Below are 13506 nucleotides of genomic sequence, written 5' to 3' on the forward strand. Positions count from 1 at the left end.
ATCTCCTGAATGTCAAGTCCTTGAGAATTGGAACTTGCTCTTCGTCCTTTTTGGCCCCACCAAAAACCCTGACAGACGGGACCTTAGTTGTGGCATTACTTCACTGCTTGATGATGTGCCCTCCTCATAAGGGCATTTCCCTCGGAGTAGTACTGCATTAGCTTTGTTTCCCACCAGTGTATTCTTATTAGTGCTGTGCAACTATAGTCTGGTGGGTCCTCTGGATTTTAATGTAGCAGAATTAAATTGCACAATTCTTCGTGGTGCCATCTGCTACCAACCCTGCAGTCAGCTTGTGACAGATGGCTTCCATCCTAAAGCCCATTGCAGCTCCTCATACCTTAACACTCCAGCTGTACCACTCGCACCCCAAGTAGTGCTACTCTTCTTCAAAATGTAAAAGTTTTGAGGCTAGTTAAAAATGAAGGATCTCCCTCTATCGCGCATGGTATGTCCCGCTGGTCATGACATGGATGGTTCCTTTGCTCTCCTGTTGAGTTTTCCCAGTTTCTCCCTCCTACAGGGCACTGCTGGTGTTTAGTTCCTTTGATCTCCCCAACTTTGGCCGTTTCAATGTTTCAGGCACTGCCAGTCTGTGTTAACACCCCACCTACTACTAGGGTAGCCTAGGAACCATCTTAACCTCTGTCTAGTTTGCAGTATGGTGTGGCCGCAGTTTCTCGATGTCATTCATGATCAAGATTTGAATGAAAGTCAAGATCATGACAGTGTTATAACACAAAATGATGAGGATTGCCTGCAGAATTTCATGAGGGGCCACGATACTTCCATATCTCACAAACAGTGGCCTGTGTTGCATGCCTGGATAGTGACCTCAGTTGTTTGGTGAGCCCCTCGGGTCCTACCACACCCAACTAATTTGAACTTTGAATTGCTCGATGTTGCATTCAACCTTTGTTAACGAAGCACATATTTGCCTTATCCAACAGCCAATATCTAATTACTGAATGTACTGTGACCATGTACTTTTGTCCATGACATGTTCTTTAAAAGAAGGCCGAATTAAGATTCTATGCACCTGCTTCTTCAATCAAGTCTTCAAGTGCAGAAGTGAAAAATTAATCTTTGTGTTTCCTATATCACTTTTGGTGGCTAGTGAGGAGTTTCCTGTGAAAGTCTGAGAATCATCCCCCAGATCCTGCTATTTAGCCTGAGATTATATGAACACACCATTATGAGACAACTAGCAATAGAATAAAACATTTTGGAATTGAACTGACCCAAAACCTAGTGAAATAGTCTGAAGGGTAAGTGCATTCAAGGATAAGGTAACGTCAGAATGCCAAATTTCCTGTTCATCTATAGTAAGAGTCCTTGGTGAGCCAAAACATTGACTAGGTTTTCAGAAATGTAATAATTTTATTTTAAATACATCCTGTAGTGCTTTACAAAAGGCGCCCATCAAAGCATAATTACTTGTGTATAGCTCAATCCGTTTCCTATCCACAGAAATAAACATAATTGCTTTAAGTAGCAGAAAAGGAAGCACATCTCGCTAATCAATATATTGAATGTTATGGAGTTCATTCAGCAGCAGATATTCAGGACAGTAGAAAATAATAAAATGTGACCATGATAGAGGAAGATTGCATGATTCTAGAAAGAAATTCATTAAATGAGTCAGCTGGCAAATAATTGTCTATTTCCTTCCACAGGCTCCAGTTTGTGCTCAACCTGCAAAAGTAAAAAAAAAAAAAACCTGATGTGGAAATTTATGTAGCAATTTCTCAAAACTTTCTTCAAAACACAGTGGCATTGCGAGTTTTCGTTCTTAGTTAAAAACCTGTCTTCTATGAATGCATGAAATAAAGAAAATACCTAAACCATTTGTAATCAAGGATTAATGAAAAAAGATTTAAATGCTCATGTAATATTTGTCACAAAACAAATATGCCTATAAACACAAAGTTGCGGTAAGATCAATACAAGCAAATGCTTATTGTGGTTAAAGTGCCAGTTCTCAAACAAGCACTAGCAAAGCCAATCAGTCTGGCATTTGACATAGCTACAGTATCTCAAGTAACTACTAGATGTCCTTCTCGAATCAGAAGAATCAGTGTGAAGTCTTTAACAAGACTGCAGATTTTCAAAACTTTACTAGATGTCTCTCTCAGGTCAGAAGCAACTGCTTAACAAATCTGTCACAAAGTCACATTAACTCACATTGTTACTAAATGTCCCTGTTGAGTAAGATGCAACTCCTTCAAATTTCCTTCACAAAGTTGAGGGAGTGTGGCTTCAACATTAAAATGTACATATCCACATTTGAAATTCTAATAAATTGCGCTTGATGACAATGGGGTAAGTAAATACGCCAATGTGTGTTTATCAAAATTGCAACTTTTAATAAATATCTTGATTACTATGAAACACAGATGACCTGTGCACACGTTATAGTATCAACAGTATGCGTTACTGTATGTAATGAACAAACAATTAAAACAGTGGTCAAATGGCGTTTTCTTTCTTTGTGGATTTAATCGGTGATCAGATGCCCAGCCAACATGTGTTTCGTCAGGGTGTGAACCCACGACTTCTTTAGGGCTACAAGATGTACAATGGCAATGTATACCATAAAGTTAAAATAGCATATCAACAGGATGGTGATACAATGTGACAATGACGTGACAAATACCCAGTGCAACCAAAACAAAACCTACAAGTGACATCAGGACTCCGATACATAGAAGAAAATAGAACCCAAGTAAAGGTAAGGTGTTAATGTGTTCCACCTGTAAATAGTACGATGTATGCATTACATATGAGTAGTCCGTAACAACATTATTTAAAAGACAACGAAAAGAACAGAACATGCTTGGTAAGATTCCACAGTACAAGATGTAAAATACAGCGTGACATTGGAATTGCTAAAAGACCAATCAGCTAATTCAATAGTGACGGTGACATAGAATTGGGAGAAAAGTAGACCACACCCAAAACAGAAATTCAAAGGAACACCCAGCAAAAAGCAACGGAGCTGAAGGGTGAGGGTGATAAGAGAGCTGTAAGATAAAGCACAAATCTTACCTAATGGACAAAAGGTCAGAAATTGAAAATCTGTAAAGAGGAGGTGTGGGGGGGAGTGGAAAGGAAAACTGGTCAATGCAAAGCTTGCACATGGGGTAGTGAGTAAAGTAAGTTAGAAAGAGGATGCAAATCCAGCTCACCTCTCTGCCGGTTGTAATTCCGTCCCGGCTGCAAAAGGGTGAGTCAATCTCAGGAAGGGCAACAAGTAGGATGAGGCAAGTACCAGACTCAAAGTACTGGAAAGCAAACAAAATGGGAGGTGGTGGGCTTAAAGAACAAGTAGGTGGGAATGGGGAGTGAAAAACAAGTAAGGAGGAGGAATGGAATTCTAACTAGCTGCATCTCCAAATACTATATGGCAAAGTATGATTTAAATCCCATCATACTGGTTCGCACGAGCGGTCTAAGACAGGACTAAACCGTCAGGTCAGTGTCAATACACAACATCATTGCCAAGGCCAGATCGCAATAACTGAAAGGTTGATAATGACTAGTTAGGAAAAAGCATTTTAATTCTGCCCACAGGTTAAACAAACAGGGATAGCACTCAAACGTTGCTGCAGTCAAATTGATCCTGTGACCAGGGAAACGGATACATGATAGAAACAGAAAAGAAGGGAAGTGAGCTCTAACTCAGGCGCGTACATGGGTTATAGGACGAGAGCTCGGAACAAAAATTATGGAATAGGAAAATCATGAGACGCAAAAAATAAAAAATAAATAAAGCCAAACGAAATAAACTGAAGCAGTACATTCTATTTAAGGCGCATAGTTAAAAAGTAGAGAGAACAAGAGTAAAGCCAGGTACAAAGAACAGACGTAATTGCTGGTGGCTGGTGAAACTGGTAAAAAACACTGTTGAAGCTTAATCTGGTGTGGAAGATAAGGCGGGACAAATCAAACGGGGAATATAAATGAGAATCAAAAGCTATGATAGACGCAAAACGGCTTACCTGAGAGTAATTATGAGTGTTGTTGACAAACGAGTACGCCCATGGACGAAAGAGTGCGGCAACAAAACCGGAAGTTCAGGGGAATCCATGACTTACATTAAATAACAGGAGCTGGTAAAAGGCTAGAGCGCTAACTCGAAACCGGTAAAACCCGGAAGTGAGTATATTAAAAGAACGAAAAAGACACCCGTTAACACAACGTATGGATTTATAATCATAACGGTGGAGTAACTGGTGTGTGAGGCCTGAAAACGAGTAAAATACTAGAGTGGTCTAAAATATATGCATATACGGCGTGCAAATATCTAGAGTAGGTGTGAAAAGCACGGAATCAAAATTATGATGATCCATACGTCAGAAAACAATATCAAAACCTGGGGTGTGAGAACCTAGATCAGGTTCAGGAACCACGAGAGGGTAAGGATTAATCATGGAATGAGTACGATGAGACGGTCTCCTCAAGTGTGAGGATTGGCCGAAAATCTGGATAAAGTTTAGGATAACGAGAGGGTAAAGATAAACATAAAACCCTGTCCCTAGTAAGGTGACAGGTCACCTCTAGTATGATGATTGGTCGAATAGAATCAAACAGCATGATAGAAAGTATCAGTGTGGCTGTTAAGTCCAAAGATGGATGTAGAAAAGCGTAAGAGAAGGAGGTGAAGCACAGTATACTATAACGGGAGGGATTACTAATAAGATGTCATGCAGGAAAGCGGTTGGCAGTAGCTGAGAGGTACATTTGAGAATACACGTTTAATACAATCAATATGCGTAACATATCCCGCTTAGTGGTGCAGAAAAAAAGGTTAAATGCGAGGTTGCATGGTATAGAAAATTAACTAAAAACAGTTTTGGTGAAAAAATATCTCACTACTAGTGCTGACTGCAGTGATTTGGACGTACAGGCAACAGAATAATACACAACATTGAATTAGTACCGGTTATAACTTATATCCAATGAATCAAGTTAATCCAAGCACAGCATATATAGGTTCATTAGATTGAGTAACATACAGTGTTAACACTGATCAGGGCACACAAAATATATCGGTGCACATTACAGTTCTCACTGATGAAATGGTATACAGATGGTGTTAACCAGTGCATTAATTACCCAAAAAGAATTGTAGCTCATGGTCGGTGTTGAGTCCTAGCTCTACCGCTTTCAGACACATGATCCAAGTTGCCTCTGCGCAGCGCAAGGACAATTCTCTGTCGCCACCCCTCTGATGTATTAGTATAACTTCTATGCTGAAAAAGCTAAATTGTTTATACTGGCCTTGTTCTTTACAATTGATTGCATAGGTTGCCATGGGATATCTACTGTCACCTTGTTTAAGTGCCCTGGCATGTTCACCAATCCGGTCTTTGAACATCCGGATGGTGCTGCCCACATATTGTTTGCGACATTTACACTCAATAATGTATATTATAAATCGTGTCGTGCAGTTGATATTCTGCCTGATCTGATATTCTCTCCCATCTGGACCACTGAATTTAGATTTGTTGTGTACAGCCCACCTGCACACACCGCAGCTCCCACATTCATGGAAGCCTGATGCTCGTTTGGGAAGCCAATCTGTGTCAGTTAAGGTCTTGGGAATAGTAGGCCTCAAGATGCTTCTCAAAGTAGTTCCTCTTCTGTAAGTGACAAGAGGTCTGTGTGTAGTAAATGCCTCAAGGGATTTGTCAGCTCTTAAAGTGTCCCAATGTTTAGACATGCTCTTAGTCATGACATCCGCTCTCTGGTTGTGATTAGTAATGAGTCTAACTGGCTGCGTTTGTGTGCTCCTGGACTCCCTCTCCCTTAATGTCTCTGCGCATGGAACACGTAGAATTCATCTCTATGCTCTATCTAGAGTTGTTTGTTGGTAGCCTCTGTTCTGGAATCATGGTGTGCAGGCATGTGTGACATTCAGTATCATCGCTGCAATTTCTTCTTGCTCTAGTGAATTCCCCAAAAGGGATGGCCTTAATTTGATGTCTAGGGTGTGCACTGGTGGCATGCAAGACAGAATTGCAAGTGGTGGGTTTGCGTTGTAACTTGCTCTGTATTGAACCATTCTGAACATATAGCACAACATCCAAGAACACCAGGTGTGTTTTACTGTGTTGATGTGTAAATTGAACTCCTAATATGTTAGTATTGAGGTAGCGGTAAAATTCAAGAAGTGTTTCTTCTTGTCCAGACCACAATAATAGACAATCATCTATGTAACGGCCCCAGTACACTATGTATTGGTTGAACCTTCTGCCTCTGTCACTCCATATCCATTTGGCTTCAAAATACCCCATGAAGAGGTTAGCGAAGGAAGGCGAAAATTTAGAGCCCATAGCCACTCCGCGTATTTGCTTATACCAATGTCCTTCAAAGATAAAGCAATTGTTGCTGAGTATCAGTTCAGTCATTGTCCGTAACATTCATGTGTGTTGCCGTTTTGCAGCTGGTTTCATGCTAAAATACCATTCCAAGGCCTGCATACCAATGCGAGGATCAATGTTTGTGTAAAGGGAAACCACGTCTAGTGTAGCTAGAATGATGTTATCCTGCCAGGTGAGATCAGTTAGAACGCTTCAGATGTGTTTAGTGTCCCTGATGTATGATGGGAGGTTCTGAACAATGGGTTGAAGGAACATGTCCACATATTCTGCAATTCTCTCTGTGGGTCCCCCTATACTGGATACAATGGGTCTGCCAGGGGGGAAGGGGAGGTTCTTGTGTACTTTGGGTAGTGTATAGAGTGCCGAGTATCTAGGTCTCTCAACCCTCAGATATAGGAATTCCTCTTCACTGAGCAAACCCTCTTCCCTCCAGGTTCTGAGGTGTTTGTTGATCAGTAGAATGAGTGTGCCTGTTGGGTTGGTTGTGAGAGTTTCATAACATGTTTTGTCATTAAGCTGTCCCAAGACCGCCATGTTATAATCCTGTGTTCATGATCACAATGTTACCTCCCTTGTCAGCCTCCCTGATGGTGATTAATGCATTGGTGGATAATAGTGTAAGTGCCTGTCGTTCACCTTGGGTGAGGTTATCTTGATTGTGTCTCATGCTGATTTTTCTCTTGGATTCATGTTTATCTATATCCTGTAGAACTAGTTTATAGAATGTGTCAATAGTGTTCCCCCAGGTAGTGTTGGGGTCCATCTGGATTCGGATTTCAACCCACTGGAAACAGAATAGTCGGTTTCTACATCTAAGTCAGCGAGTAATTGGCTTAAATCATTTGGTGTTGCATCGTGATTAGAAATAGATAGTAGCAGTTGTGTCTCATATAAAACCTGAATACGGAGTACATTCAATTCTCCACACAGTGGAATATTCTTAACATGTTTATTGATCGAGGGAACATTCGAAAACAGATTTTTCAGTTTAAGATTTCTCACAAATTTAAACAGGTCCACTTTCGCTTTGCATGTATTCCCCCGGTCAATAGGGCAGAAGCCTAAGTCGTTTTTAAGAAGAGATATCATGTCATCTGTGAGGTTAAGGGAGGATTCTATGCAGCTGCTTCTTCAATCAAGTCTTCAAGTGCAGAAATGAAAATTAATCTTTGTGTTTCCTATATCGCTTTTGGTGGCTAGTGAGGAGTTTCCTGTGAAAGTCTGAGAATCATGCCCCAGATCCTGCTATTTAGCCTGAGATTATATGAACACACCATTATGAAACAACTAGCAATAGAATAAAACATTTTGGAATTGAACTGAATCAAAACCTAGTGAAATAGTCTGAAGGGTAAGTGCATTCAAGGATAAGGTAACGTCAGAATGCCAAATTTCCTGTTCATCTATAGTAAGAGTCCTTGGTGAGCCAAACATTGACTAGGTTTTCAGAAATGTAATAATTTTATTTTAAATACATCCTGTAGTGCTTTACAAAAGGCGCCCATCAAAGCATAATTACTTGTGTATAGCTCAATCCGTTTCCTATCCACAGAAATAAACATAATTGCTTTAAGTAGCAGAAAAGGAAGCACATCTCGCTAATCAATATATTGAATGTTATGGAGTTCATTCAGCAGCAGATATTCAGGACAGTAGAAAATAATAAAATGTGACCATGATAGAGGAAGATTGCATGATTCTAGAAAGAAATTCATTAAATGAGTCAGCTGGCAAATAATTGTCTATTTCCTTCCACAGGCTCCAGTTTGTGCTCAACCTGCAAAAGTAAAAAAAAAAAAAACCTGATGTGGAAATTTATGTAGCAATTTCTCAAAACTTTCTTCAAAACACAGTGGCATTGCGAGTTTTCGTTCTTAATTAAAAACCTGTCTTCTATGAATGCATGAAATAAAGAAAATACCTAAACCATTTGTAATCAAGGATTAATGAAAAAAGATTTAAATGCTCATGTAATATTTGTCACAAAACAAATATGCCTATAAACACAAAGTTGCGGTAAGATCAATACAAGCAAATGCTTATTGTGGTTAAAGTGCCAGTTCTCAAACAAGCACTAGCAAAGCCAATCAGTCTGGCATTTGACATAGCTACAGTATCTCAAGTAACTACTAGATGTCCTTCTCGAATCAGAAGAATCAGTGTGAAGTCTTTAACAAGACTGCAGATTTTCAAAACTTTACTAGATGTCTCTCTCAGGTCAGAAGCAACTGCTTAACAAATCTGTCACAAAGTCACATTAACTCACATTGTTACTAAATGTCCCTGTTGAGTAAGATGCAACTCCTTCAAATTTCCTTCACAAAGTTGAGGGAGTGTGGCTTCAACATTAAAATGTACATATCCACATTTGAAATTCTAATAAATTGCGCTTGATGACAATGGGGTAAGTAAATACGCCAATGTGTGTTTATCAAAATTGCAACTTTTAATAAATATCTTGATTACTATGAAACACAGATGACCTGTGCACACGTTATAGTATCAACAGTATGCGTTACTGTATGTAATGAACAAACAATTAAAACAGTGGTCAAATGGCGTTTTCTTTCTTTGTGGATTTAATCGGTGATCAGATGCCCAGCCAACATGTGTTTCGTCAGGGTGTGAACCCACGACTTCTTTAGGGCTACAAGATGTACAATGGCAATGTATACCATAAAGTTAAACTAGCATATCAACAGGATGGTGATACAATGTGACAATGACGTGACAAATACCCAGTGCAACCAAAACAAAACCTACAAGTGACATCAGGACTCCGATACATAGAAGAAAATAGAACCCAAGTAAAGGTAAGGTGTTAATGTGTTCCACCTGTAAATAGTACGATGTATGCATTACATATGAGTAGTCCGTAACAACATTATTTAAAAGACAACGAAAAGAACAGAACATGCTTGGTAAGATTCCACAGTACAAGATGTAAAATACAGCGTGACATTGGAATTGCTAAAAGACCAATCAGCTAATTCAATAGTGCAGGTGACATAGAATTGGGAGAAAAGTAGACCACACCCAAAACAGAAATTCAAAGGAACACCCAGCAAAAAGCAACGGAGCTGAAGGGTGAGGGTGATAAGAGAGCTGTAAGATAAAGCACAAATCTTACCTAATGGACAAAAGGTCAGAAATTGAAAATCTGTAAAGAGGGGGGGTGGGGGTGAGTGGAAAGGAAAACTGGTCAATGCAAAGCTTGCACATGGGGTAGTGAGTAAAGTAAGTTAGAAAGAGGATGCAAATCCAGCTCACCTCTCTGCCGGTTGTAATTCCGTCCCGGCTGCAAAAGGGTGAGTCAATCTCAGGAAGGGCAACGAGTAGGATGAGGCAAGTACCAGACTCAAAGTACTGGAAAGAAAACAAAATGGGAGGTGGTGGGCTTAAAGAACAAGTAGGTGGGAATGGGGAGTGAAAAACAAGTAAGGAGGAGGAATGGAATTCTAACTAGCTGCATCTCCAAATACTATATGGCAAAGTATGATTTAAATCCCATCATACTGGTTCGCACGAGCGGTCTAAGACAGGACTAAACCGTCAGGTCAGTGTCAATACACAACATCATTGCCAAGGCCAGATCGCAATAACTGAAAGGTTGATAATGACTAGTTAGGAAAAAGCATTTTAATTCTGCCCACAGGTTAAACAAACAGGGATAGCACTCAAACGTTGCTGCAGTCAAATTGATCCTGTGACCAGGGAAACGGATACATGATAGAAACAGAAAAGAAGGGAAGTGAGCTCTAACTCAGGCGCGTACATGGGTTATAGGACGAGAGCTCGGAACAAAAATTATGGAATAGGAAAATCATGAGACGCAAAAAATAAAAAATAAATAAAGCCCAACGAAATAAACTGAAGCAGTACATTCTATTTAAGGCGCATAGTTAAAAAGTAGAGAGAACAAGAGTAAAGCCAGGTACAAAGAACAGACGTAATTGCTGGTGGCTGGTGAAACTGGTAAAAAACGCTGTTGAAGCTTAATCTGGTGTGGAAGATAAGGCGGGACAAATCAAACGGGGAATATAAATGAGAATCAAAAGCTATGATAGACGCAAAACGGCTTACCTGAGAGTAATTATGAGTGTTGTTGACAAACGAGTACGCCCATGGACGAAAGAGTGCGGCAACAAAACCGGAAGTTCAGGGGAATCCATGACTTACATTAAATAACAGGAGCTGGTAAAAGGCTAGAGCGCTAACTCGAAACCGGTAAAACCCGGAAGTGAGTATATTAAAAGAACGAAAAAGACACCCGTTAACACAACGTATGGATTTATAATCATAACGGTGGAGTAACTGGTGTGTGAGGCCTGAAAACGAGTAAAATACTAGAGTGGTCTAAAATATATGCATATACGGCGTGCAAATATCTAGAGTAGGTGTGAAAAGCACGGAATCAAAATTATGATGATCCATACGTCAGAAAACAATATCAAAACCTGGGGTGTGAGAACCTAGATCAGGTTCAGGAACCACGAGAGGGTAAGGATTAATCATGGCATGAGTACGATGAGACGGTCTCCTCAAGTGTGAGGATTGGCCGAAAATCTGGATCAAGTTTAGGATAACGAGAGGGTAAAGATAAAGATAAAACCCTGTCCCTAGTAAGGTGACAGGTCACCTCTAGTATGATGATTGGTCGAATAGAATCAAACAGCATGATAGAAAGTATCAGTGTGGCTGTTAAGTCCAAAGATGGATGTAGAAACGCGTAAGAGAAGGAGGTGAAGCACAGTATACTATAACGGGAGGGATTACTAATAAGATGTCATGCAGGAAAGCGGTTGGCAGTAGCTGAGAGGTACATTTGAGAATACACGTTTAATACAATCAATATGCGTAACATATCCCGCTTAGTGGTGCAGAAAAAAAGGTTAAATGTGAGGTTGCATGGTATAGAAAATTAACTAAAAACAGTTTTGGTGAAAAAATATCTCACTACTAGTGCTGACTGCAGTGATTTGGACGTACAGGCAACAGAATAATACACAACATTGAATTAGTACCGGTTATAATTTATATCCAATGAATCAAGTTAATCCAAGCACAGCATATATAGGTTCATTAGATTGAGTAACATACAGTGTTAACACTGATCAGGGCACACAAAATATATCGGTGCACATTACAGTTCTCACTGATGAAATGGTATACAGATGGTGTTAACCAGTGCATTAATTACCCAAAAAGAATTGTAGCTCATGGTCGGTGTTGAGTCCTAGCTCTACCGCTTTCAGTCACATAATCCAAGTTGCCTCTGCGCAGCGCAAGGACAATTCTCTGTCGCCACCCCTCTGATGTATTAGTATAACTTCTATGCTGAAAAAGCTAAATTGTTTATACTGGCCTTGTTCTTTACAATTGATTGCATAGGTTGCCATGGGATATCTACTGTCACCTTGTTTAAGTGCCCTGGCATGTTCACCAATCCGGTCTTTGAACATCCGGATGGTGCTGCCCACATATTGTTTGCGACATTTACACTCAATAATGTATATTATAAATCGTGTCGTGCAGTTGATATTCTGCCTGATCTGATATTCTCTCCCATCTGGACCACTGAATTTAGATTTGTTGTGTACAGCCCACCTGCACACACCGCAGCTCCCACATTCATGGAAGCCTGATGCTCGTTTGGGAAGCCAATCTGTGTCAGTTAAGGTCTTGGGAATAGTAGGACTCAAGATGCTTCTCAAAGTAGTTCCTCTTCTGTAAGTGACAAGAGGTCTGTGTGTAGTAAATGCCTCAAGGGATTTGTGGGCTCTTAAAGTGTCCCAATGTTTAGACATGCTCTTAGTCATGACATCCGCTCTCTGGTTGTGATTAGTAATGAGTCTAACTGGCTGCGTTTGTGTGCTCCTGGACTCCCTCTCCCTTAATGTCTCTGCGCATGGAACACGTAGAATTCATCTCTATGCTCTATCTAGAGTTGTTTGTTGGTAGCCTCTGTTCTGGAATCATGGTGTGCAGGCATGTGTGACATTCAGTATCATCGCTGCAATTTCTTCTTGCTCTAGTGAATTCCCCAAAAGGGATGGCCTTAATTTGATGTCTAGGGTGTGCACTGGTGGCATGCAAGACAGAATTGCAAGTGGTGGGTTTGCGTTGTAACTTGCTCTGTATTGAACCATTCTGAACATATAGCACAACATCCAAGAACACCAGGTGTGTTTTACTGTGTTGATGTGTAAATTGAACTCCTAATATGTTAGTATTGAGGTAGCGGTAAAATTCAAGAAGTGTTTCTTCTTGTCCAGACCACAATAATAGACAATCATCTATGTAACGGCCCCAGTACACTATGTATTGGTTGAACCTTCTGCCTCTGTCACTCCATATCCATTTGGCTTCAAAATACCCCATGAAGAGGTTAGCGAAGGAAGGCGAAAATTTAGAGCCCATAGCCACTCCGCGTATTTGCTTATACCAATGTCCTTCAAAGATAAAGCAATTGTTGCTGAGTATCAGTTCAGTCATTGTCCGTAACATTCATGTGTGTTGCCGTTTTGCAGCTGGTTTCATGCTAAAATACCATTCCAAGGCCTGCATACCAATGCGAGGATCAATGTTTGTGTAAAGGGAAACCACGTCTAGTGTAGCTAGAATGATGTCATCCTGCCAGGTGAGATCAGTTAGAACGCTTCAGATGTGTTTAGTGTCCCTGATGTATGATGGGAGGTTCTGAACAATGGGTTGAAGGAACATGTCCACGTATTCTGCAATTCTCTCTGTGGGTCCCCCTATACTGGATACAATGGGTCTGCCAGGGGGGAAGGGGAGGTTCTTGTGTACTTTGGGTAGTGTATAGAGTGCCGAGTATCTAGGTCTCTCAACCCTCAGATATAGGAATTCCTCTTCACTGAGCAAACCCTCTTCCCTCCAGGTTCTGAGGTGTTTGTTGATCAGTAGAATGAGTGTGCCTGTTGGGTTGGTTGTGAGAGTTTCATAACATGTTTTGTCATTAAGCTGTCCCAAGACCGCCATGTTATAATCCTGTGTTCATGATCACAATGTTACCTCCCTTGTCAGCCTCCCTGATGGTGATTAATGCATTGGTGGATAATAGTGTAAGTGCCTGTCGTTCACCTTGGGTGAGGTTATC

General features: G+C 40.5%; 1 protein-coding gene and 1 long non-coding RNA gene across 6 annotated transcripts in view; both read right to left on the reverse strand.

Annotated features, from left to right (window-relative positions):
• Nucleotides 1–1400: 1400 nt before the first annotated feature.
• On the reverse strand, nt 1401–3241 carry LOC146822782 (uncharacterized). Its single transcript, XR_014961830.1, has 3 exons — nt 3189–3241; nt 3049–3078; nt 1401–1695 (listed from the first exon to the last, which is right to left on the reverse strand). It is a non-coding gene; the product is annotated as an uncharacterized LOC146822782 (long non-coding RNA).
• Nucleotides 3242–7391: 4150 nt separating this feature from the next.
• SYCP2L (synaptonemal complex protein 2 like) overlaps nt 7392–13506 on the reverse strand; it is a 1177754-nt gene continuing 1171639 nt past the window's right edge. For all 5 annotated transcript variants that reach the window (XM_085606974.1, XM_085606977.1, XM_085606975.1 and 2 more), the window contains exons 38-40: nt 9657–9752; nt 9517–9546; nt 7392–8163 (exon numbers count right to left, since the gene is read on the reverse strand). In XM_085606974.1, the coding sequence (XP_085463100.1) occupies nt 9532–9546; nt 9657–9752 (111 nt within the window). In that variant the 3' untranslated portion in view covers nt 7392–8163; nt 9517–9531. The remainder of the gene's footprint in view (nt 8164–9516; nt 9547–9656; nt 9753–13506) is intronic.

The sequence above is a fragment of the Triturus cristatus genome, chromosome 5_2 (assembly GCF_964204655.1).
Source record: "Triturus cristatus chromosome 5_2, aTriCri1.1, whole genome shotgun sequence".
Lineage (NCBI taxonomy): Eukaryota > Metazoa > Chordata > Amphibia > Caudata > Salamandridae > Triturus > Triturus cristatus.